This window comes from Pteropus vampyrus, unplaced genomic scaffold, assembly GCF_000151845.1.
Source record: "Pteropus vampyrus isolate Shadow unplaced genomic scaffold, Pvam_2.0 Scaffold182, whole genome shotgun sequence".
NCBI lineage: Eukaryota > Metazoa > Chordata > Mammalia > Chiroptera > Pteropodidae > Pteropus > Pteropus vampyrus.
This window is the reverse complement of record NW_011888963.1, coordinates 2,136,312-2,158,768: the sequence shown is the minus strand read 5'-3', so window position 1 is coordinate 2,158,768 and position 22,457 is coordinate 2,136,312. Positions and strand designations below refer to the sequence as shown.

The window sequence follows — 22,457 nt, the reverse complement described above, 5'->3', positions numbered from 1 at the left end:
TTTTTATGTTCTAAAAAATTTTAGCAGTTTTCTAAGGCATATTCTTTGGAACTGGATTCTTTTGGGCATCTCTGACATTGTTGGTAAGGTGCCTTATTAACTGAATGGGTGTAGGCTTCCTTTTAAATTCAAGTTGATTACATGCAGTAGGTGTTTGTTTTTTTTCCTGTCTGCTTGAAATTAAATAGAATTTATTGGAAGAGTTATCAAAATTGTTTGCATCACAACTAGGTAGTTTCAATAACAGGATAAGGTCACTCAGTAAGGAACAAATTTCAATTCGCACATATTTGTTTTTTCTTTTTCTTTTTTTTGACTAATTTGGTTATTTGCCATTTCTGGGGATTAAACTTTAAAAAATGTTCTTCTTTTCTGTATCTGATGTTCTGTGTGCTATTAGTGATGCAGCCAACACGAACGGTTGTCATGTGTAACACAACTTTCGATCACCGCGAAAACACCGTCCTGGGAAAGCGTCCATGCTTGATATCGTTTGGTTCATGAACATTAAGTTTCCAGTACAGGTGACCCATAGCTCAAAGTGTTAAATAATTGTCTACATTATTCAATTTTTAAAATAATATTCCATTAATGAGATTGTTAGTCTTTGAAGTTTTGCTCACTTTTATTTTTCCTAGTAGAGCAGGATAAAAGGAAAGACTTAAGTTCTAATTTATTTCTTTATACGGATCTGATAGATTCATTTATTATTATTATTTTTTAAGTGCAAGGGTAATTGTAAAATCATAGTGTAAAGTTCGTGTGGTGTTTCTGCTTTCTGTAATGTTTGGATCTTGCTTCTGCAGGTAAAATCCCAGAGGAATCCAAAGCCCTCTCTTTATTGGCTCCTGCTCCAACCATGACAAGTCTGATGCCTGGTGCAGGCTTGCTTCCCATACCGACCCCAAATCCCTTGACTACAGTAAGTACTATACACCCTCTTTTAAAAGGGGTGAATGTTCAGCTGTGTAATCAGTTGAGTAAATAGATTAGAAATTTTTTATTTTGAAATTTTTTTTAAATGGAGAAGATTCTAAATGTGCACTTAATTTTTCCCCCTCACATCGTCACTAACTTAAACTACCCTTTGGAATTCTGAAGTAATCGGAGATTCATTTAAATTTGAGAACTAAAATTGATTATTCACTAGACAATCAGTTCTTGAAATTCAGCATTTTTAGACAGCACAGTGAATAGGAGAATCCAGCTAACTATATTTCCTAGTTCATGAGAACTAAATTTATTTTAAAAATATGAAGTGATCCACAACCTTGATAGCGGAAAAAAATATCTCATGGAAGCATTTGTCTAATTGAGAAAATGAAACAATATAAAAACATGGCAAAATATTTTTTCATCACCTTGAATTAAATAGTAATTTAATGCCTCCTTTGTGATTTCCAAGTGGCGTTAAAAAAAGATTTTGCCCTTATCTAACTCTTGGTTTTTATATAAAGGATTCTAGTCATATTTATTTTAAAAGAAGGATCATTTTTCTTTAAAAATAAACCCCAGACAAAAAACTCACCTTCATTGAAAGCTTTATCTAGCTTCATGGTGCTAGTTTATCAGGGAGTGAACTAATGAGCTTTATGATTATAGTTAATTTATCCAAGTCAAAAGAGTGGTTTCTGAAACTTCGAAGTGCTAAATTTTAGGTGTTTTAACTTTTACATAATGTTCTGCTGGAGACTTGCTCTGTGATCCATAGAGAGAAATGCTTTTTAATCGAACATTTGATCATTTGACTTGAACTTTCTAGAAATTTTATTTTGGGTATATTATTATGGTGTATTTTAATATGTTAATTCGTAGATCACCATCTCCTTCCCCCAAAATATTTTCTTGCTATCTTCAACATTTTTAGGACTTATAAAGTTTTTACTATTTAATTTGTTGCCCTGAGGGGAAATTGTTTCCTCTTAATTCAGCTGTAGATATCTAATTTATGAGGAATTATTTAGTTAGAAGATGGAGGGAAAGTGGCCCACTGTGTTTTGGCTTCTGGCTTCCCTCTCTGACCTTTCTTTCTACCTGTTTTCCTGGCTCACTCTTACTTCAGCCACATTATGTTGGCTTTGTTGGTTCTTGGACATGCCAAGCATATTTCTTCCTTAGGGCTTTTGTACTTATTCACCTTCTGCCTAGAACTTTATTTTCCAGACATTAAAAAAGTTTACTTTTAAACTCTTTTATAAGAGTGAAACTTTTCATCAGATTTGTATTTAAAAGTCACATCTTCAGGGAGGCCAGAGTTTCTGTGTTGGAAGGCAGGTGTTAATCTGGAGTCCAGATCATCTTTAACCCATCAAAGACTGAAAGGGCAACTAAATACATGGGTTACTTAGAGCGGGGCTAGAAAGTAGATTAATCTAAAGGAGGGCAATTGTATTACAGAGCAGCCACATCCAATAGAACTTTCTGCTATGATAGAAATGTCTGTATCTGTACTATTGAGTGTCGTAGCCACTAGCAGTCGAGCTATTGAGCACTTGAAATGTGGCTCATGTGACTGAGGCAACTGAACTTTTTTTTTTTTAACGCCTACAGCATCTAGTTGGTATTCCTAGGTGGTCCTCCATTCAAGTGCTAACCAGGCCCGACCCTGCTTAGCTTCTGAGATCAAATGGGATCGGACTCGTTTCAGAGTGGCATGGCCGGAGATTGAATTTTAATTAATTAAAATTCAAATAACCATGTGCGATTAGTGACTACCAAATAGCACAGGTTTAAAAGAATGGTTTAGAAGAATAGTATAATGAAAAGAAAGACAGGAAAGTTTCTAAAAAGAACTGAATGATCCGTAAATTTGAAAAACAAATGGGTTGGATTAGATAGATGATTTGAAAAAGCTCATTCCAGATCTATAATTAATATGTGCCAGTGGAGAAATTTGATGGTCATAGGGACTGACAGTTGAGAATGCCTGGAACGGCATATTTAATGCTTTAAATCTATGTAAAACTAACAATAAGACTCATATTTGTGATTTAGGTTAACTATAATTCTTTTGCATAGTAAAATAAATTAAGGTATGACTCTCAATTATCTGTGCCCATAGAAGACAAGATGGGGGGAAAAGGAGTGTGATTATAGAAGCAACACATGGAGAGAGGCTGGGCTCAGAGGGTGTTGGCCTTGACTCAGAGATCATCTACCCATTTTGATCTATATAAAGATACTTTCTACAACTTTAAGATACCTTGAAATGGTGATAGTGAGCAACAAATCTAAGATCTGTTAGTAGTAAGAGTGTAAATGAGGCTTCCTATAAGGTCAGGGAAAACCTCTTAGAGGGGATGATTGATCTGATGCTTGAAGGATTCAGCTGGCAGAAGCAGGGAGAAGAGCTTTCTAGGCAGAAGGAACACCAAGTGAAAAGCCCTAAGGTGGGAAAAATTTGTGTGTTCAAAGTACAGAATGGTAGTCAGTGTGGTTGAATAGTGAGTGGGGTGAGAGGGTAGTATGTGTTTAGAAATTAGAGGGATAGATAGAGCACTGATCAAATAGGGCTTATTAGGTCTGAATTTTATTCTAAAGATAACTAGAAGCCATTGATGAGTTTTAGACAAGGGTAAGACATGATTTGATGTGTTTTTAAAAATCACATAAGTAATACCTGTTTCATAAACTTGTATTTTCACCTGTAGGAAGTGTTATTCACAGTTGTTAAATCTTAGTAGTTTTGCAACAATATAACAACATTCAAAATTTTCTTAAATTGCGTTAAATGGAAATGAAAGTCATAGTTTGAGAGGTGTTTTCATTAATTTCGTGTAACTTTCCATTTTCATATTTTGAGAGTTCTATTTTTTCTAGTTTAAATTCACATTAAAAACATGTTCCTTAATGCTTGAACTAAAAACTGAATTTAGTAATGCTACGGTAGATTATTCAAAAGTTTTTGTCCTTTTCCTACAATAGTGTAAGTAAGGTTTTAATATTTTAGGGTTTTTGTTGTTGTTGTTGTTAGGTAAACTTTGCCCATGTTTTAATTTTTGTCTGTGCTTGGTGGTACCCTGCTTTGACCACTTGGTAGCTGAGTAGCTTTGGGAAAATTAATTTTTCTTAAGTTTCTTTATCTGTGAAATTGGCATAATAATAACACTTATCTCTTAAGATTGAGATGAGGATTAATAACCCAGCAAAAATTAGATTCTATGATTATTGTTCATTATTAAGAGCTCTGTTACACAGTGTCGAATGCCCAAAGTACAGTTGGTTCTCATTATTTGTGAATTCACCCATTAACTAAAATTTATTTGAAACTTGAAAATCAATATTTGTGGCACTTTTGTAGTTGTTCATTGACACACACAGAATGATGAAAAATTTGAATAGTTCAGTACGTACATTCCCAGAAGAAGTCAAATAGAGCAACACTTCTCGTTTCAGCTATAATGCTCTACAGGCATACCTCATTTTATTGCACTTTGCTTTATTATGTATCACAGATGTGGGTTTTGTTTGTTTTTTTTACAATTTGAAGGTAAGACCCTCCACCAGCAAAAAGATTACAGCTTGCCTTATTGTGGTGTTCTGGAACTGAACCCGTAATATCTCTGGGGCATGGTGGTAAATATGTGTCCTTTTTGTGGGTGGTTTAATGCCATGTTTTTCACATATTTGTACTTTTTGTTAGTGATTTCACTATTTAAATTAGCCCTTACATTCAGTGCTAAAGTGCTGCCTAGTCTTTCTAAGGACTGGAAGGCTGTGATTTGCCTCATAGAGGAATAATGTGTGTGAGATAGGATTCATTCAGGAATGAGTTGATAGTGCTTCTGTGAGTTCATGTTGATGAATCAACAATGTATATTAAATAAGGTGACTTTAAACAGAAACACATTAAAAGAAGGTTATGTTTTTATCAGCTGATGAAAATATTGTGACTAGAGGCTTGTAGGAACCTGGCCTCGTATTTTTCCTAGAAGCAATGATTCAGTATTCAATAATTCAGTGTTTGTGGTAACTTTATAGTGCATAAGTACTGCAAGTAATGAGAATTAACTCTGTTTTTAGTATTAAGTTTAAAAGCAGTTAAAATATTCACATAGTTAAGAACTATGTCGTATTTCTAATTACATTCAAAACTACTGTGACCTCAGTCTTAATTCAGACATAAACCTGGTTTAAGGTTAGGAGTTCCAAGTTTCTTCCCATTCATGTTGAGTTGATCATTTCTTTTCAAGATTAGAGAATGATAATATTGATACTAACAGAAAATATGTACTTTTTTATTTTATAGCTGGGTGTTTCCCTTAGTAGTTTGGGAGCCATACCAGCAGCAGCACTAGACCCCAACATTGCAACACTTGGAGAGATACCACAGCCACCACTTATGGGAAATGTGGATCCTTCCAAAATTGATGAAATTAGGAGAACAGTCTATGTTGGCAATTTGAATTCCCAGGTAACTAATTTAAGAAGAAACTTGAGTGGTGGGACCTCTTACACTTTTCCCCTTCTTAAAAATCATATTGATGAAGTAATATTTACTTGATTTTTAAAAAATGGTATAATTTATTAAAGCGTTACGTTTTTTTCAGACAACGACAGCTGATCAACTACTTGAATTTTTTAAACAAGTTGGAGAAGTGAAGTTTGTGCGGATGGCAGGTGATGAGACTCAGCCAACTCGGTTTGCTTTTGTGGAATTTGCAGACCAAAATTCTGTACCAAGGGCCCTTGCTTTTAATGGAGTTATGTTTGGAGACAGGCCACTGAAGTAAGAAACCCTAAACAAAGAAATTTTAATGATTTTGAAAAACTTTAAAGTATTTTTGATGTAATTAAGGCTTCTTTTTTTCTTTTTAATAGTAATTGGCAATTATGGAAAGGAAGACTTTGTGTTAAGTATAAATGAATACCTGAGATACTTATCATTTTAGCCTTTAAGGTTGTATTTGAAGACGTCTTATTTTCTATTTTATAAGGTTTAATTTAATGTTAACATTGATTATATACCCAACACAATGATTATAGGTCTTTTCCCAGAAACTTTAACAAGTTAGGTTGATTTCGTATTATGACTAGATTAACACTTTAACATGTGGGTTGAACTTAAGTTATACAGTTTGAATTTTGGTAAATCCAAAATCCTAGGAAGAAAGTAATATTAAGTACCCAGAAATATTTTAAATCATACATTTCGAGTTTAAGGTTTGCTCACATCCCTGTTTGCAAAATGAAAAATTCATGTAGCCTGTCAGATACTCAAGACCAGAAATTCTATTTCATGCAGTTTATTGAGGTAACAGTTTTATATGAATTTCACAGATAATTGCCTTAGTTATACCGTTTGATCAGGATTCTTCTGTTAAAGGATAAATAACTGTTCTTGGTGAATATTTGTCTTTGTGCGGAAGGAGTAAAGCGAGACACACCGAATTCATTTATGTACGTCAGAGAAACCACTCTTACCTAGTAGGGGAAGAGTTTTATCAGATGCCTCCCACGTTCACAGCTGTGTCTGACTCAGCCATGGTCTAGAGTTGATTAAAATGGTGTACATAATATGCAGCTTCCCCTTTCTCCTCTCCCAGGGTGCAGAGATTATCAACAAAATCTTATAATCTAAGAATAGAAATGATTCATTTTAATAACTGGTGTCAACATTTTAATGTTGGAAAAGCACTTGTTCTGGTCTATTCAAGTTGTTAAAGAAATCAACTAGGATTCAGTTTTTCCTTTTTCCTTGCTTTTGGCTTTGTTAGCAAGAGGCGATGGCATGTGGGAATGAGATTAATCATGGTGTTGAGTCTGGTTTTGGTTATTCTGTATTAAGCTATGTTAATGTGTCTTCAAGATGTCGATTTTTAAATATGTATAGCATGTAAATATTTGTTTAATGTTTTGTAAAATATGGTGTATATTTGTGATATGCTAATGTTTTTAATTTAGAATAAATCACTCCAACAATGCAATAGTAAAACCCCCTGAGATGACACCTCAGGCTGCAGCTAAGGAGTTAGAAGAAGTAATGAAGCGAGTACGAGAGGCTCAGTCATTTATCTCAGCAGCTATTGAACCAGGTAAGGCCATAGTGTTGTTACATAGGTCATAGTGTAAGATCATAGAGTTTTAGAACTGGAAGGAATTTTAGAAATTATCTTGTTCAGTCCCTTCATTTTACAAACAAGAAGAGTGAAACTCAAGAATGAGTAAGTGACTTACTAGTGTTAAAGGTTAATAAACTACTTGACAAAAATGTCTTTTCCTATGATACTGAATTGAGGCGCATTAGCCTGAGCTAATCAGTTTTTTATATTTCAAGAGCAAAATAGTGCTCAAAACTGATTTGCTTAAAGCAAAGTATAAATGTTATTGTGAGGCTAAAAAGAAGAATAAATATATTTAAAATGTTATGGTTAAGCAGATTCACTTCTCTTCCAAGTTTTACTTTTAAAAATAAAAAGCCCATGATTTAGGAAAAATAACATTTTATTTTAGGAAGATAATGGAACACCTACCTTTTCAAACTTCTGTGTTATTAACTAAAATTTTAAAATCCAATCTAAAAATGTCTAGATGGTTTACATTTGAGCAAATTTTCTAAATTAGCACTCAGAATTTAAGCTTCAATTCTAGCAAAATAAACGAAGAAAGGATTTAAAATCACTGTCATAGGAATTACAGACATGTTATAATCGTACATTATGGCAGCAACAAAATATTACGAACAGCTGTTTATAATCATCTGGTTTATATGTACTGCTGCAGGGTGGCTGCACTCAACGAGTTTATGCAATGACTTTCTTGGATGTTTCTGAAGGATAATTGCACAGGAGGAGGATGTACAGAGAGTAGGCCCCTTGCACTATATGTGGTACATTCCACTTGTGCCTAATTATTAACTGGGATCTTTAATTGTTCTGAGCTTACACTGCAAAGTGGTTTTTTCCTCCCAGAGTCTGGAAAGAGCAGTGAAAGAAAAGGCGGTCGATCTCGTTCCCATACTCGTTCAAAATCCAGGTCTAGCTCAAAATCCCATTCTAGAAGGAAAAGATCACAATCAAAACACAGGTGAGAATTTCTATCATTTAATTTTTTTTGGCTTTGTACTTTAAAAGTTAAGATTTCTGAGTTTTTGTCTAAATATTTGAATTTAGAATTTTCAGTAGAGTTCACCAGGAAGTATAGTTACCATTAAATATTGCTTTAATTGTATATACTTAAGAATAAATTTTATCTAATATATAATTTTATTTCAATTAATTTTCAGTTTTAGAAGTTGATTTTCTATCTTAAGATGCTCTGTATCTAATTTTTCTAATGGTAAAGTAGTCTTTGTTAAGAACTGGCAAAAACTTTTCATGTTGGGAGTAGGGAACCATGTATATGGTGATGCTGAAAATATTGTGAAGTTGCAGCTTTCATCTGCCCCTCAGTCCACTCAAGGGCTGATTTCAAGTATTACTTATATCGCTAGTACCATGAGTCAAATGGGGCAGTTTAGGTCCTCGGTACTCTCTATGATAAGAGCCTCCTACACCCACTTTGGGACCTGAAACACAGGAGTAACTTAGAGCTTTAGCTCCAGCTATCTATCGTATTGTGTAAACTCTGTGTCTGTTCTGTTTGTCTTATTTTTGAGCATAGCTCTGTTGCTTTAATTTTCTTTTTAAATCTGTTGTGTTTGGTACAAAGAGAACCTCTTGCAACATCGTCTTGATTGGAAGTGCCCTAAGAATCATGTCTAAATTGATAAGTTTTATTCTTGTCTTTAACATGGAGGGGGCTGTTAACTGAAATGTGAAAATGTGTATAGTGGATATATATACACACATACTATGGTTAAACAGAAGAGATAGAGAAAAGTGTGTGTGCTTTTGTATGTGTGTGTGGTGTGGGAGAATTTAGAGAACGGAGGGTTTAAGGGGAGGAAACCAGTATGCTGTATGTTGAACTTCATTAGTAAGCTCAGTTTAGCCTGTTTTTCTGTGATGCTTAGTGAGATTGAAATGGTGAGATGGGAAAATATGATATTACTTTTTTGACTCTAGGAATACTAAATACTTCTTGCTATTTACTGGTGTATTACACTTCTCTATTATGCTTAGTGTGCAAAATCTGTTTTGGGGTATAGCTTTACCGTCTCTTCTTCCATTCAAGGCTTTATAGTAAGCAAGCAAGTTCATTCAGATCCAAGTGAACGAAGTTGTTTCATATAAAAGGAATGAGATAGTGCATCAGAAGCCAGAATTGGAGAAGAAAAGTGATATAGAAGCATCGGTGCTAGATTGGGGATATTTTCTTAGGTTGACAGGATGTGGCAAATGTAAAGGAGATCAGTGAAATACAGAATTGAGCTGAAGAGTAGCCACTTTTCTGAGGGGGGAAAAAAAAGACCAATGACCTGAACCTCATTTTGTGTTGGTCAGGAACCATGCTCCAAATCTAATACCTTAGTGGTTTTCTAAGGCTAGGTAGGATAAAGCAAAACTTGATTGACATCATTGTTTCCTTGATTATCTCTGAGAAGCTTTATCTGTTGTAGCAGTAGTTTATCTTTATCCTCTTTAAGGTTTTTGCTGTTATCATTTTAAGTATATCTGGATATTTTCACCTTCCAAAGGTTAGCGGCAGCGAGGATTATTTAGTCTAAAATGAAGTTGTTATTCATGAGAGTGCTTTCATGTAGGTCTAACTATGTAACAATATAAATTACTTATTCTTGGCATGCATACAATTGACCCTTGAACAGCATAGGTCTGAACTGTGAGAGTCCACTTTTAAGTGGATTTTTTTCAATAACTATATATAGTCAGCTCTCCATATTAATGGGCTTAAAATCTGTGGATTCAACCAACCTCGGATCGAAGACAGTACTTCAGTCCACAGTTGGTAATCCGTGGATGTGAAAGGCCAACTATATGCATTGTTCTATGCCTTTTTATGTAGGGGACTTGAGCATTTGCAGATTTTGGTATTCTTGGAGCAGGAGGCAGGCCGGTGGTTCTGGAATCAATCACCTGGGGATACTGAGGGATGAAGTTTTTAGGGAGTCAAGATAAGATGTTTGACTCTGCAGAGATCAGCACCCTATCCCCTGTATTGTTCAAGGATCAGATTTTTTTGTGTGTGTATGTACACACACATATCTGCATATATACACACATGTACATATATACCCACACATATACATACTTTTACACACATATTTTGGTAAACATATACTATTTTTATCCATGGTTTATAGAAACACATGTAGCTTTTTCTAAGTTCTTAAATGTGTAAGAGGATGAGTTCTATTTAAAGGGAAAAAACTCTTACCCAAAAAACATTTGACTCAATGATCTTGACATGGAAGGAACTTCCTACATCCCAGTAGGGGAGGGAGATGGCAAACATTTCTTGGCTTCTTTTTCTCTGCTGGTGGGATTTGATATCCTCAGCTCTGGTTCTGACCTGCTAGACTTAGCAGGAGTGTGGGTTCCAGGAGCCCTTGCGCGTAAAGGTCCACTCTCTTATACCTTCTCACTGTTCTCAGATGCTTCTAAAGCCCACTCTTCCCTTCCCTGTTCCTTCCCCTTCTATTTTAGGAAGGAGGAAGGGGTTTCTTGTCACTGTGATCTTGACTAGGATTGGGAAGATGTATTTTCATTTTTTTGTTTTCAAATATTTATGTGTTTTTTTCATAGGGAAGTGTTAGAAAAGGCAGGTAGTACTATAATTACTGTATTTAAAAGTTAAGTAACCTTTCCAGACCAGTGTAGGATCTGTAAGACATTTTATAATATTTTAATGGGAAACACCTGACTTACAAATGAACTTTGATGCAACATGGTGGTAAGTTGCCCTTTATTCACAATTTTATAAATGCAGTTTTGCACATTATGCTAAAATGAGAACTGCTAACAATAATAACTCAATCTTTATCTTTGGTCGGATTAGATTTGCTCTTGATTTGAAGCTTTTAGCATTCCTGGTCAGAAAACTTGCAGGCAACTAGTGAGTGACAGATGTGCAAATATTTAATGTGAAAATTAAAATACAATAATTATTTTTAGGCAATAACTTTCAAACTCTGAGGACCACATGGCAAGGTGGGAAGCCAAGTGATCAAGGCTTTATTACTTTTATTTGTTAAGACTATGCTTAAATTTTTAAAAGGAGTTTCTTTGTTTAATTAAGATTGCAAAGCACTGTTTGAGTAAAAATTATTATTTATGTGTTTAGCAAGGTTAACTAGAACAGAAATCCTAAGACTTTTTATTTAAGTACATAGAAGCAAAGGCCCTTTAAAATATTATACTTATATGGATGTCTGCAAATGTACTAAAAATGCTTTGGGTTTTGCATTTTTGCCTTAATACCTACTGCTTGATCCTTGTAGCTCTTAGGTTATTAGTGATAAAGATTCCAACAAAGTGAATTATCCTATATTAAAAATGTGGTATGATGATAAATGTATAATTTTTAAAGGCATGTAATCGAGTGGTTCAGTTGAAAATTAGCTTTTGTAAAACAAATTTTGACTAACTGAAAAATGTGTTTAAAAACAAGATTTCATTATTGAGTATTATCTAAAGGTTTCTTTGGTTTCATAGCATACCATAAGCATTTAACTATGTGTATTTCTTTTATAGATATTTGTTTTAATTTATGAAAACATGACTATCAAGATGAGTTTTAATAAAGCATACTTGTGGAAATTCATTTGACCTCCTTGGAATAAAGATAGAATTTAAAGTTTTATTTTCTGTTAATTGTTGATGATAGTGATGATATTGAGAATTAATAGTTTTAAGCATTTACTCTGTGCCAGGGACTGCTAGGCCATCAGTTTTCATATGTCATCTGATTTAATCCTCATGACAGCTTTCAGAGATGTAGATATGATTCTCACTCCACTTTATAGATGAAGAAACTCAGGCTTAGAGAGATTAAGTGACTAGCTAGATTTCTCAACAGCTAATGTGTGGCAGAGCTGAGTGTCAGGGCCAGATTGTCTGACTCTGAAGCTGGTGAGTCCCATCACTTTGTTATTAAAGTTGTGTGCATTCAGTTTTGTTATATTTTAATACATTGTTCCTTGGATACTTCATTATGGAAAAAAAAAATTATATTGTATAAGTAATTATTTCAGTGGGGAAAAGGAGCCTGGAGACTTTCACATTTGGAATAAGTTATTTTTCCTGCAGAAATTCCAGGTTTCTTTTAGTAGCTATGTTTATACAGTTATAAAGTCAACACCTTGCAAATCCAACATTTGATTATATATCTAGCTTTAACTCATGAATAATATTTATTTTTCTGTCACACTAGTACCATCATTAATACCATGCTGACTATATATTATTCTTAATATATAGCACATTGCCATTTATAGCAACTGTTGAACCGTATAACCACTACTCCCTGTCAAGATAAGGTAACTGCAGGTAATCATATTACATGAAAGCCAAGAGTTAAAGACAATTTATGGTATGAATACTTGGACCATAGGGGGAGAAGCCATCTATACTAATTGAGGCATATTATAATTAGCAAAAGAGATTCACTTGAGAAGAAGAAGCAATTCACAGAGCTAGCATTATTTTGCCTTCTGTGTTCACAGAGATACATTGTTTTGTGAGACATTCTGGGATAAAAAAGGAAAAAAAATTAGCAAAAGAAAGCTGCACCTGAAAATATCAGCTTAAATCTGGCATAGAAAATAACTTAATTTTTTCTGTTTTTATTTTTGTGTTCTGGACAATGACTTATCTGGTGAAGTTTCCAGTAAATAAGTTTATTTCAGATGATATAACTGGGGCATTACATAATAGAGTTTTAAAATGTTGATATACACTTTCAGAATAGGTTTTTAAATTATCTTGTTTGAAAGACATCCTAAAGTTTTAAAAATTGAAGTTCTAAGAAAGGTTCGACATTCTAACAATTTGTTTTTCTTTAGGAGTAGATCCCATAATAGATCACGCTCAAGACAAAAAGATAGACGTAGATCTAAGAGCCCACATAAAAAACGCTCTAAATCAAGGGACAGACGGAAATCAAGGAGTCGTTCACATTCACGGTGAGTTTTTGGAAAATTAAAGATAATTTTTTTCATGGCTTCATTTATTAAAAATCGGTTGTGGTTTATGTTTTAAATGAAAAATTAAACTTTTAATTTTGATTGTCTTAGTAATGATTAATATTGGTTGCCATTGATTTGAATCTGATGACCATTATGGCTCATGAGATTTGCAGACTATTGTACTTAACTTGGCTTGGTAATTGTTTCTTTTAGCAGCTTTATGTACAACTGAATTATATAGAAATTTATAGGTAATGTCTCATAGCTGCTATAAATTGTTTTGTGTTGATAATTATTGAGAGAGATCCTTTTTGGGAGTGGAATTATTTCATTTGTGAATTTATTTTTGCTTTTAAAGGGACAAGCGAAAAGACACTCGAGAAAAGATCAAGGAAAAGGAAAGAGCGAAAGAAAAAGATAGAGAAAAGGAAAGGGAAAAAGAGAGAGACAGAGAAAAGGAACGTGAAAAAGAAAAGGAACGGGGTAAAAACAAAGATAAAGACCGGGATAAAGAACGGGAAAAGGACCGTGATAAAGACAAGGACAAGGACAGAGAAAGAGAGCGGGAAAAAGAACATGAAAAAGAAAGAGACAAAGAGAAGGAAAAGGAACAGGATAAAGAAAAGGAACGAGAAAAGGAGAGATCCAAAGAGATAGATGAGAAAAGAAAGAAGGATAAAAAATCCAGAACACCACCCAGAAGTTACAATGCATCAAGAAGATCTCGTAGTTCCAGCAGGTTTGATATGCTTAAAATTTATACCAAAGGGTTTATTCATGACAAATGATGAAAGCATGAATTTTAACTGAGAGGAAAAGATTATTCTATGCAAGTGGAATCAGTACAATAATATCAGAACGTTACCCTCTAATTGCAGAGTACACATTTCTCTCAACAGAGTGCTTGCCACAGTATTGAACCTGTGGAGAACATGAGATGGTATTGGGCAAGATAATTTGAAAAGTTTTAACTATTTAACTAAATAACTACTGCTGTTAATTTTCTTAGAAGGTAGGATGGCAGGGGGCAAGTTTTTTTTTTTTAATATATAAGAATTGACCTGTTAGGCTTCTGTATTTCTTCGGAATGGTGTGGTAAGTTCTCATATGCAAAATTTCTAAGGTTGCAGTTTATACCTTTTGTCATCTGTATTATTTTGTTGAGTGCATGACATTTAAATTTTTATTTAAATTTGCCAATTTTAAGATTTTGCTTTTTTTTTTGGACTGTTCCCTAAATTTATTAATAGGTACACGGCCACGAGGTGGCAGCAGGTTGCTATAGTAACAGTGCAAAATGGAGACTTTCATTGATTCGAGATTATATAAACCATTACTCCAGATGATACCGTGACTATAAATAAATGGAAGTTCCTACTTGTGTTAAAACCATATGTTAAAAATACTAAAAATATATTTTAGCATGTTTTAAAGATATTTAAAACATAATTTTTCATAGAAAATAATTTCCGAGACAGGATTATATGTAGATTTTTAATCTTTGTTTTAATAGCTTATTCTTAATGCAATACAAATAATTGCAAGCACTTATTGAGTGCTTTTACTATACGCCAGATTTCTGTCTCAGCAGCTTTTCATGACTAAACTTATTTAATCCTTACAATGAGCTTGTGGCCTATTATCATGGTTTTAAAATATGAGGAAACTGAAGCTTTCTGCTCTGTACTTTAATATCGGAAGTATAAGTAGCTCTTTCTCTTTTTAGAGATTAAGTTTGAGAATTCCTTAATCAGTACTTGCTACCTGCTTTAAAAAATTGCCTCAGAAGTTTAAAGTTGAAAGCAACAATATATGTTAAGTGGGGCTTAAAATAAACAGATCACTGCCATATTTTAGCACATTGAATCAAAAACTGAAGAATTAATTTAATCTCATTTACTGTGGGTTTCAGTTCAGTCTTGTGATTGCACATATACTGCACTGTGATTTGTTGTCACACATTCTTTTGTGTTTATATGATTGTTTAGACATTGTTTTTCATAACACCAAATAATGTTTTGATTCCTTTTAAATTCAGTTGAATTTATTTTTTCGATGTCTCTAAAATGTTTAATTTTTTTCATGGTTTATTTTAAAGTCTCTTGATATTTAAGAAAGTTTACATATTCACATTCATTCCTAAATGTATTCTTAAATAATTTCCAAGGTGTGAAGAATAAATGCTAACATTAGTTTCTGAAAGATTCAACAGTTTGGAATGTTTCATGGTTTCAGAAAAGTTTGGTGAAGAGTTATAATTTCTCAACTTTTAGCATTTTTCTTTTTCCAAGTACTCTGATTTGTTTAGTAAATGGAAAACATTTTAACTGCTCAAAAATAGTCTACTTAATTTTATTTCCAACATTGTCTCCTAATCTACATTCTTAAAGAAAATTTTGATATTTAAAAAAATTTCAATGCTTAAAAGTTACTGTCAATAAAGATGAGTCCAAGAAAGGTAAGGAGAGAATATTTTTTGAGTACTTAACTATGTGCTAGACACTATGTTTGGTACTTCATTGGTATTATTCTAAATCCTTAAAACAACACTGTAAAACTGAGTTATCTCCATTTTCCAGTCGGCAAAACTGAGATTCAAATTAAAAATAACAGGACCCCAGTAGTGCAGCTGGTAAGGTGTAGAATTTAACTCTAATTCTAACCACTCTAGTTCTTCATACTATAACTGGCCACTACTTTCTCAAATAATTAATATTCTAGATTGCTATCTATTCAGCCTTAGCTCTCATTATAATCAACTGGTAGTTATTAGATGTCTGCCTCTACATAGTGCTTCCTGAATCAAGAGTTACACTGATCGAAATGGAGCCATTTTGTGTAACTTAAGGTGTAAGATACACTGACTTTCTCCTGCTGTGAAAAAGTATATCAGGTTCTTATGCTGAGCTGTTATAAAATAGCATTTATTGAATGGAATATTATCTAATTTCCCCAGAAAGTATAATACTGGGGTATCCTGGAAAAAAAATTAGATAATGGAGGAGAGAACCTTGGGTAGAGTTGGAATCAACTTATTTGTGTTCTCAAAATTCTTGAGCCTTTTTGGTCTTAATACCTAGCATATATATACCACATTTGAGCATTATTTAGCTTTTTACTTTATAAAAAACATGGACAAAATATTTCATCAACCTAGTATCAAGTTACTGAGGTAGTAAGAACTTGAATTCTAAAAGACTGAATTCTTCCAGCTATGTGGTCACTAATTATCAAAGCTCCTCATGAGACAGATTATTGTATATATTAATCATTTAATACATATATTCTCATACCTCATTGCCTGAATTATGGTCATCTTGAAATTCATTGATCCTAAATTGACCACCCTTATAAATGAAGTAATTTAGAGTATGCATATTTGCTAATATGTTAAGAAAAATAGTTTTTAATAATAAACACTTAATCTAGTAATTATTTTTTACTTCATATTTAAATCTCAGGTTTTAAATATTTTACTTATATCTAAGCAGTTTGTGCACTCAATTTTAATTGAGTTGAACAACAGTAATGAAATGGTCAGAGATCGAAGGGCAAAACAGTTTCTTTATAAGATGACAATGTGTAAATACTTTTTTAGAGATCTTCTAAATACTTTAGAAAGTTCACATTTTGCAAGCCAACAAACTTATCTTTCAGTTCTTGAAAAGAGTGTTACGTTATTACAAAGTAATCCACAGTGGGGCAACGAGGAGCTAGACACATGACAAAGGATCTGATGAGCAAAAAAGTGTGTTTTAGATGCTAAAGAAGAGAACATTTAATTTGAGAATCTGAAACATCCATTAATATTTTTTTCTACTCAAGAAATTAATGTTCGGTTCAGGTTAAATGGAGATTTTTTTGTTGTTTCTAATATGAAATTTTAGGAGATCTTTTCATCAGTCTGTAAGTATCTATGGTTCATAATTTGACCTGCACTAAAACTATGAAGTAGAGTGTGCTCTAAAGGACATGAGTTTAAACTGGCCTCTAAACCATACTATTTACTTTGAGAGCATTAAGAATCCTCCTGCTTTTATGTATTTGAATTGCCCTTTAATTAGATCACTTTTTTAAAATGACTTATCGTGACTTTCAGGGAAAGGCGTAGGAGGAGGAGCAGGAGTTCTTCCAGATCTCCAAGAACATCAAAAACCATAAAAAGGAAATCTTCTAGGTCTCCATCCCCTAGGAGGTAGGTTGAAAGCATGTGCTAAAACTAAGGAGAAAGCAGGGGAAAACATTCATTCTTCAGTCTACTTTTTAAACTATATTTTGAATGAGTACTATGTAATACATTTGCATGGTTCAGAAATCAAAACAGTATTAAAAAATTATACAGTGAGAGGTCTTAATTTCCACCCATATTCCCATCTGCTCTGTCCCCATAAGTAATGACTTTATTAGTTTTTTTGAATATCCTTCCACTTTTGTATAGACGTACAAGATAAAGATATTTAGTTTTTTTTTTTAACTTTCTTATATAAAAGGTAGCACAAAATATACACTGATGTTCACTTGCTTTTGTCACTTAACAGATATTTCCATATTTGTCAGAGAGTGCTGCTTCGCTCCTTTTAACAACTGCATGGACTTCATTATGTGACAGCACCTTAGTTTATTTAACTAGCCTGCAGTAGAATGGGTTTTCTTAATTTTTCTATTCTAAATTATATAGTGTTGAAATGAATAGCTTTGGAGTTAGATCATTTTGTAGTATGTGAGTATGTGGGAAAATTTTCCAGAAATGGTAATGTTGGTTCAGAGGATAAGTGTGTTTGTAATTTTGAGATATATTTCCATATTGCCCCCATAAAGATTGGCAGCACCTCGTACTTCAACCAGGAGTGTATGAGAGTGCCTGTTTCCTTACAGCTGCATCAGGTTATATAATTAAAGTTGTGGAATTTTGATAGCATTCTTTAATTCACAGACATTTTAAATTTTTGTGAAGTCAAATTTATTCATATGTGCCATAGGTCATATATATAGGTCCAATTTTATTTTATTTTTCTAAATGCTTCTCTTGTTTAATAACCTTTATTAAAAACTCAATTTTTCCCGCATTAGTTCGATGTTGCCTTTGTCTTATACTAAATTTTCTAACTGTGTTGGGGTCTATTTCTGGGTCTATTTCTGGGCTGGATTAGTTTCACTGAGGATTCATGTACCAGTGCCCCATGCTTTTAGTTAATCAGTTTGTATAGTATTTCTTAATATCTAGTAAGACCTGTTCTCCCCTACACTCCCCATTGCTCTTTTTTGAGCTTTCCTGACCATTGCATGTTTATTTTTCCATTGGAATGTAAGAATAAGTTGTCTAGGTTATAGAAATAAAACCTAGTCATTTTTATTATAGTTGCATTGCATTTATTAGAGAAAATTAGTGAGTAGTTTTATTAATATAAAAGATTTATGATAGTGACTTCATCTAGGAACATGGTATATCTTTCTGCTTACTCAGGCAATCTTTAGTGTTTTTCAGTGTTTGTTTCATACAGATTTTATGTACTTTCTAAATTTATCCCTAGGTATTTACATTTTGTTGCTCTTATAAATGAAGTCTTGTCTTTCATTCACTGGAGGTTGGTTTGTACATAGGAAAGTATTGATTTCTGTGTATTTATTTTTTCATACTATTGCTTTACTGATAAGTCATAGTTTTTCTGTTGGTTTTTGTGGTTTTCTAGGTAGAGAAGAGAGAAATTTATAAAAAGCTCTGGCAGAATGTAAGGAGCATGTTTCCCAGAAGGGGTCTTTTGTTTATTTGCTTGTGGGTTATTTTTCGGTGAGAATAAGGCATAGGGATACTATAGAGGTGGCCATAACTTTGTTTAAGAATAAAAAAAAAAACCTTTGCTTAGGAAAGTCTAAACTTTTCTCAATCGTGCACTCAACTGAGACAAAAAGATACATATTCACCAAGTAGCTCCCTCCTCTGTTCTTTTACTTTGCTCCCTTTCCACCCTCTGTAACTTATCAGTCGTTTATTAATCCTTTAATTCTTTTTGCAAAAATTAAGCAGATACATATATTTGAATTTCTCTTTCTCACATAAGACAAAATATAATATATACACTGTGTGTGTGTGTGTGTGTGTGCGTGCGTGTGTGTATGTGTGCGTGCGTGCGCATGCGTGGTCAGTGACCGTATCCAGTCCCACCTTTACCCAAGTTATTTAAAATGAGAATTCACATATCATAAAATTCACCCTTTTAAATGCGCAGTTCACTGGTGTTTTGTATGTTCACAGTGCTGTGTAACAGTCACTGCTACTTAATTCCAGAACACTTTTTGTCATTTCAAAGTGCATACCCATTAGCAGTTACTCCCCGTAGCTCCCTATAGCCGCTAATCTACTTACTGTCTCTGTGGATTTGCCTCATATAATATGTGTGGTCTTTTGTATCTGGCTTCTTTGACTAAATGTAATGTTTTCATGGTTCATACATGTCATAGCATGAATCGGTGCTTCATTCCTTCTTATAGGTGAATGATATTCCATGTGTGGAATAAAACTTTGTTTAATTCATTCATTAGTTGATGGACATATAGTATTTTTTCCATTTTTTGGATATTATGAATAATGCTGCTATGAACATTCATGTACAAGTTTTTGTGTGGACACGTTTCATTTCTCTTGGGTGTATACCTAAGAGTGGTAATTGCCGAGTCATATAATAATTTTCTTTTTATCTTTTTGAGAATCTGCCAACCATTTTCTAAAGTAACTGTGACATTTTATATTCCTTTCAGCATTGTACAAGAGTTCCAGTGTCTCCACATGCTTACTGACACTTGTTAACAAATCTTTCCCTTCACTCATGCTATAAAAGAAATTCGCCAATGTTTTCTTCTAGTACTGTATTATTTCATTTAAAAAATTTAGGTTTCCAGTCTATTTTTATTTATTTATTTGGGTGGAATGAGATATGGATCCAATTTTATCAGCAAATAATAACCAAGTTATCTCCAAACCTTTTATTTATGAAAGACCATGTTTTCCCCAGTGATTTGAGATGCCACCTTTGTTATACTAAATTTTCATATAAACTTGCATTTATTTCCTCGGTGTCTTTATATGTTCCACTAGTCTTTGTGTTTATTTTTAAACTTTCATAAGAGAAGAAAGTTTAAAATTCCATATTAGGGTTAACTATTTTGAGTAGAAGCTATTTGTTATGCTTCTGAAACACCTTGTTTTCTTACCCCCTCTCATTTTAAGGCTATTTTATTTTCGTAAATGGAATTTGTTCATTCCATCTTCTAGTTAACTTTTTGCTTTTGAATTGGTGGGACTTGTTTGTTGCTGTTTTTTTAATTATTGTTTTATGGTGACATTGGTTAACGAAATCTAGTAAGTTGCAGCTGTACACTCAAACAGTAAGGCATATATATATATTTATACTGTGGATTCACCTCCCATAGTTAGATTTCTTTCTGTCACCACATATTTGACCCCCTTTACCTTGTCTACCTCCCCTCTCCCACTTACCCTCTGGTAACCACTAGTCTATAGTCCATGTCCATGAGTCTCTGTTTGTTTGTCCTGTTCATTTGTTGCTTTTAGGTTTATATCCCACATGTAATTTTCAACCTTTTATCTCTGGGTTATTTCGCTTAGCATGATTATCTCGAAGTCCACTCATGTTGTTGCAAATGGCAGTATTTCATCTTTTCTTATGGCTGAGTAATATTCCATTGTATATATGTACCACAGCTTCTTAAGCCAATCATCTATCGTACGACACTTTGGTTACTTCCATGTCCTGGCCACTGTGAATAAAGCTGCTATGAACATCGGTGTGCAAATATCTTTTTGAATATGAGTTTTCAAGTCTTTGGAGTAAATACTCAGGAGTGGGATTGCTGGCTCATATGGTAGATCAATTCTTAGTTTTTTGAGGAACCTCCATACTGTTTTCCATAGTGGCTGCTCCAATTTGCAGTCCCACCAGCAATGTATGAGGGTTCCTTTTTCTCCATATCCTCTTTGTCCATTTTTTGATTGGATCGTTTGTTTTCTTGTTGTTATTGAGTTGTATGAGTTCTTTGTATATTTTGGATGTTAGGCCCTTATCAGAGGCATTGCTTGCAAATAGATTTTCCCATTGAGATGGTTGTCTCTTTTCCTCATTGGTGGTTTCTTTTGCTGAGCAGAAACTTTTTAGTTTGATGTAGTGGTGGGACTTCTTTGTAATGGTGAATGAAGAGAACACATGGCACAAGAGTTTCTTGAAGTTCCAATTTTGCTAGTAATCTTTCAGCCGTACTTGGGAACCACATCTGATTCTTTATCCTTTTATTCCTTTCTCCTTATTCACTTTTTGCTTCAAAGAGATGGGTTAAAAAAATTACATTTGGTTTTATTTTATCCTAATTACAGTAGATAAATAAATCTCAAATGTTTCAAAACTAATTTACAGTACCAAATTGTGTTTTATGTGAACATACATGGCCTCTGCAAAAATGACTTGTGTATCTTTAAAAAATTAGTTGGGTTGTGGGTAGAGTAGGTAGAGTTATAGGTCCCATTTATGTTACTTCATCAAATCGGGTTACTGATATGCTCATTTACAATGCATTAGTGTTAGAATATTTTGTCAACAATATAGCAGGTCATTAGTTTCTTAGAAGTTAACTGACATATTATCAATATTCTTATAGCAGAAACAAGAAGGATAAAAAGAGAGAAAAAGAAAAGGACCATATCAGTGAAAGAAGAGATAGAGAACGGTCAACCTCTACAAGAAAGAATTCTAATGACAGAGATGGGAAGGAAAAATTGGAGAAGAATAATACTTCCCTTAAAGTAAGTAACAGTCATTCAGTGTTTAGGGTTTGAATAATTAATCATTGAGATTGCTCTTTATTGCATAAAAGCAGTTTTAGGCTAAAAGCTCCTTGAGGGCAACAGTGTCTTGTACATTTTGGTATTCTTTCATATGTGTTAAATTGACAATTTTTAAATTTTGAAGGGATGAGATATGAGCAAGCTAAAATTGAAATAGTTACATTCTTTAGTTTAGAGAATCATAGAAAGGCAAGGCATACAGGAAGAAAATGTTTAGCCTGTACATGTAACATGTATTTGATTTTATGCTAAGATTTCTACTTGATGCCATTTTCCTCACTGTTTCAGCAAATTTGAAACAGTGGTTTTTTCGTTACTGGTTTTGTAATATATACTGAAATTTGGCTTATTGAATTAGAATAATTAATGAAATATTTTAAGTGTGAATTAAGTTAATTCCCTTAATAGTGGTATAAGTTGTATTTGGAAATCACTTATATGAGTCCTAGAGCCTTTATCTTACAGTTTTATTTACTCTCATACTAATAGAGGTTTATCATCATTGTCAGTAACATTGATAACATATTATCTCTAGAGCACTCAACTGTGTGCCAGGCACTGTCCCACATTTTCTCATTT

At 33.4% G+C, this 22,457-nt stretch overlaps 1 protein-coding gene across 2 annotated transcripts in view; it reads left to right on the top strand.

Moving 5' to 3' along the window:
* SREK1 (splicing regulatory glutamic acid and lysine rich protein 1) overlaps window positions 1-22,457 on the top strand; it is a 40,231-nt gene that overhangs the window by 13,672 nt on the left and 4,102 nt on the right. Inside the window, exons 1-10 of one of the 2 annotated variants that reach the window (XM_011371063.2) lie at window positions 25-524; window positions 807-922; window positions 5,249-5,413; window positions 5,550-5,728; window positions 6,904-7,034; window positions 7,911-8,025; window positions 12,902-13,021; window positions 13,383-13,763; window positions 17,124-17,219; window positions 21,692-21,836. In XM_011371063.2, coding sequence (XP_011369365.1) covers window positions 860-922; window positions 5,249-5,413; window positions 5,550-5,728; window positions 6,904-7,034; window positions 7,911-8,025; window positions 12,902-13,021; window positions 13,383-13,763; window positions 17,124-17,219; window positions 21,692-21,836 — 1,395 coding nt within the window. In that variant the 5' untranslated portion in view covers window positions 25-524; window positions 807-859. Of the gene's footprint in view, window positions 1-24; window positions 525-806; window positions 923-5,248; window positions 5,414-5,549; window positions 5,729-6,903; window positions 7,035-7,910; window positions 8,026-12,901; window positions 13,022-13,382; window positions 13,764-17,123; window positions 17,220-21,691; window positions 21,837-22,457 lie in introns of those variants that run through there. The other variant, XM_011371062.2, reaches the window with a different exon arrangement.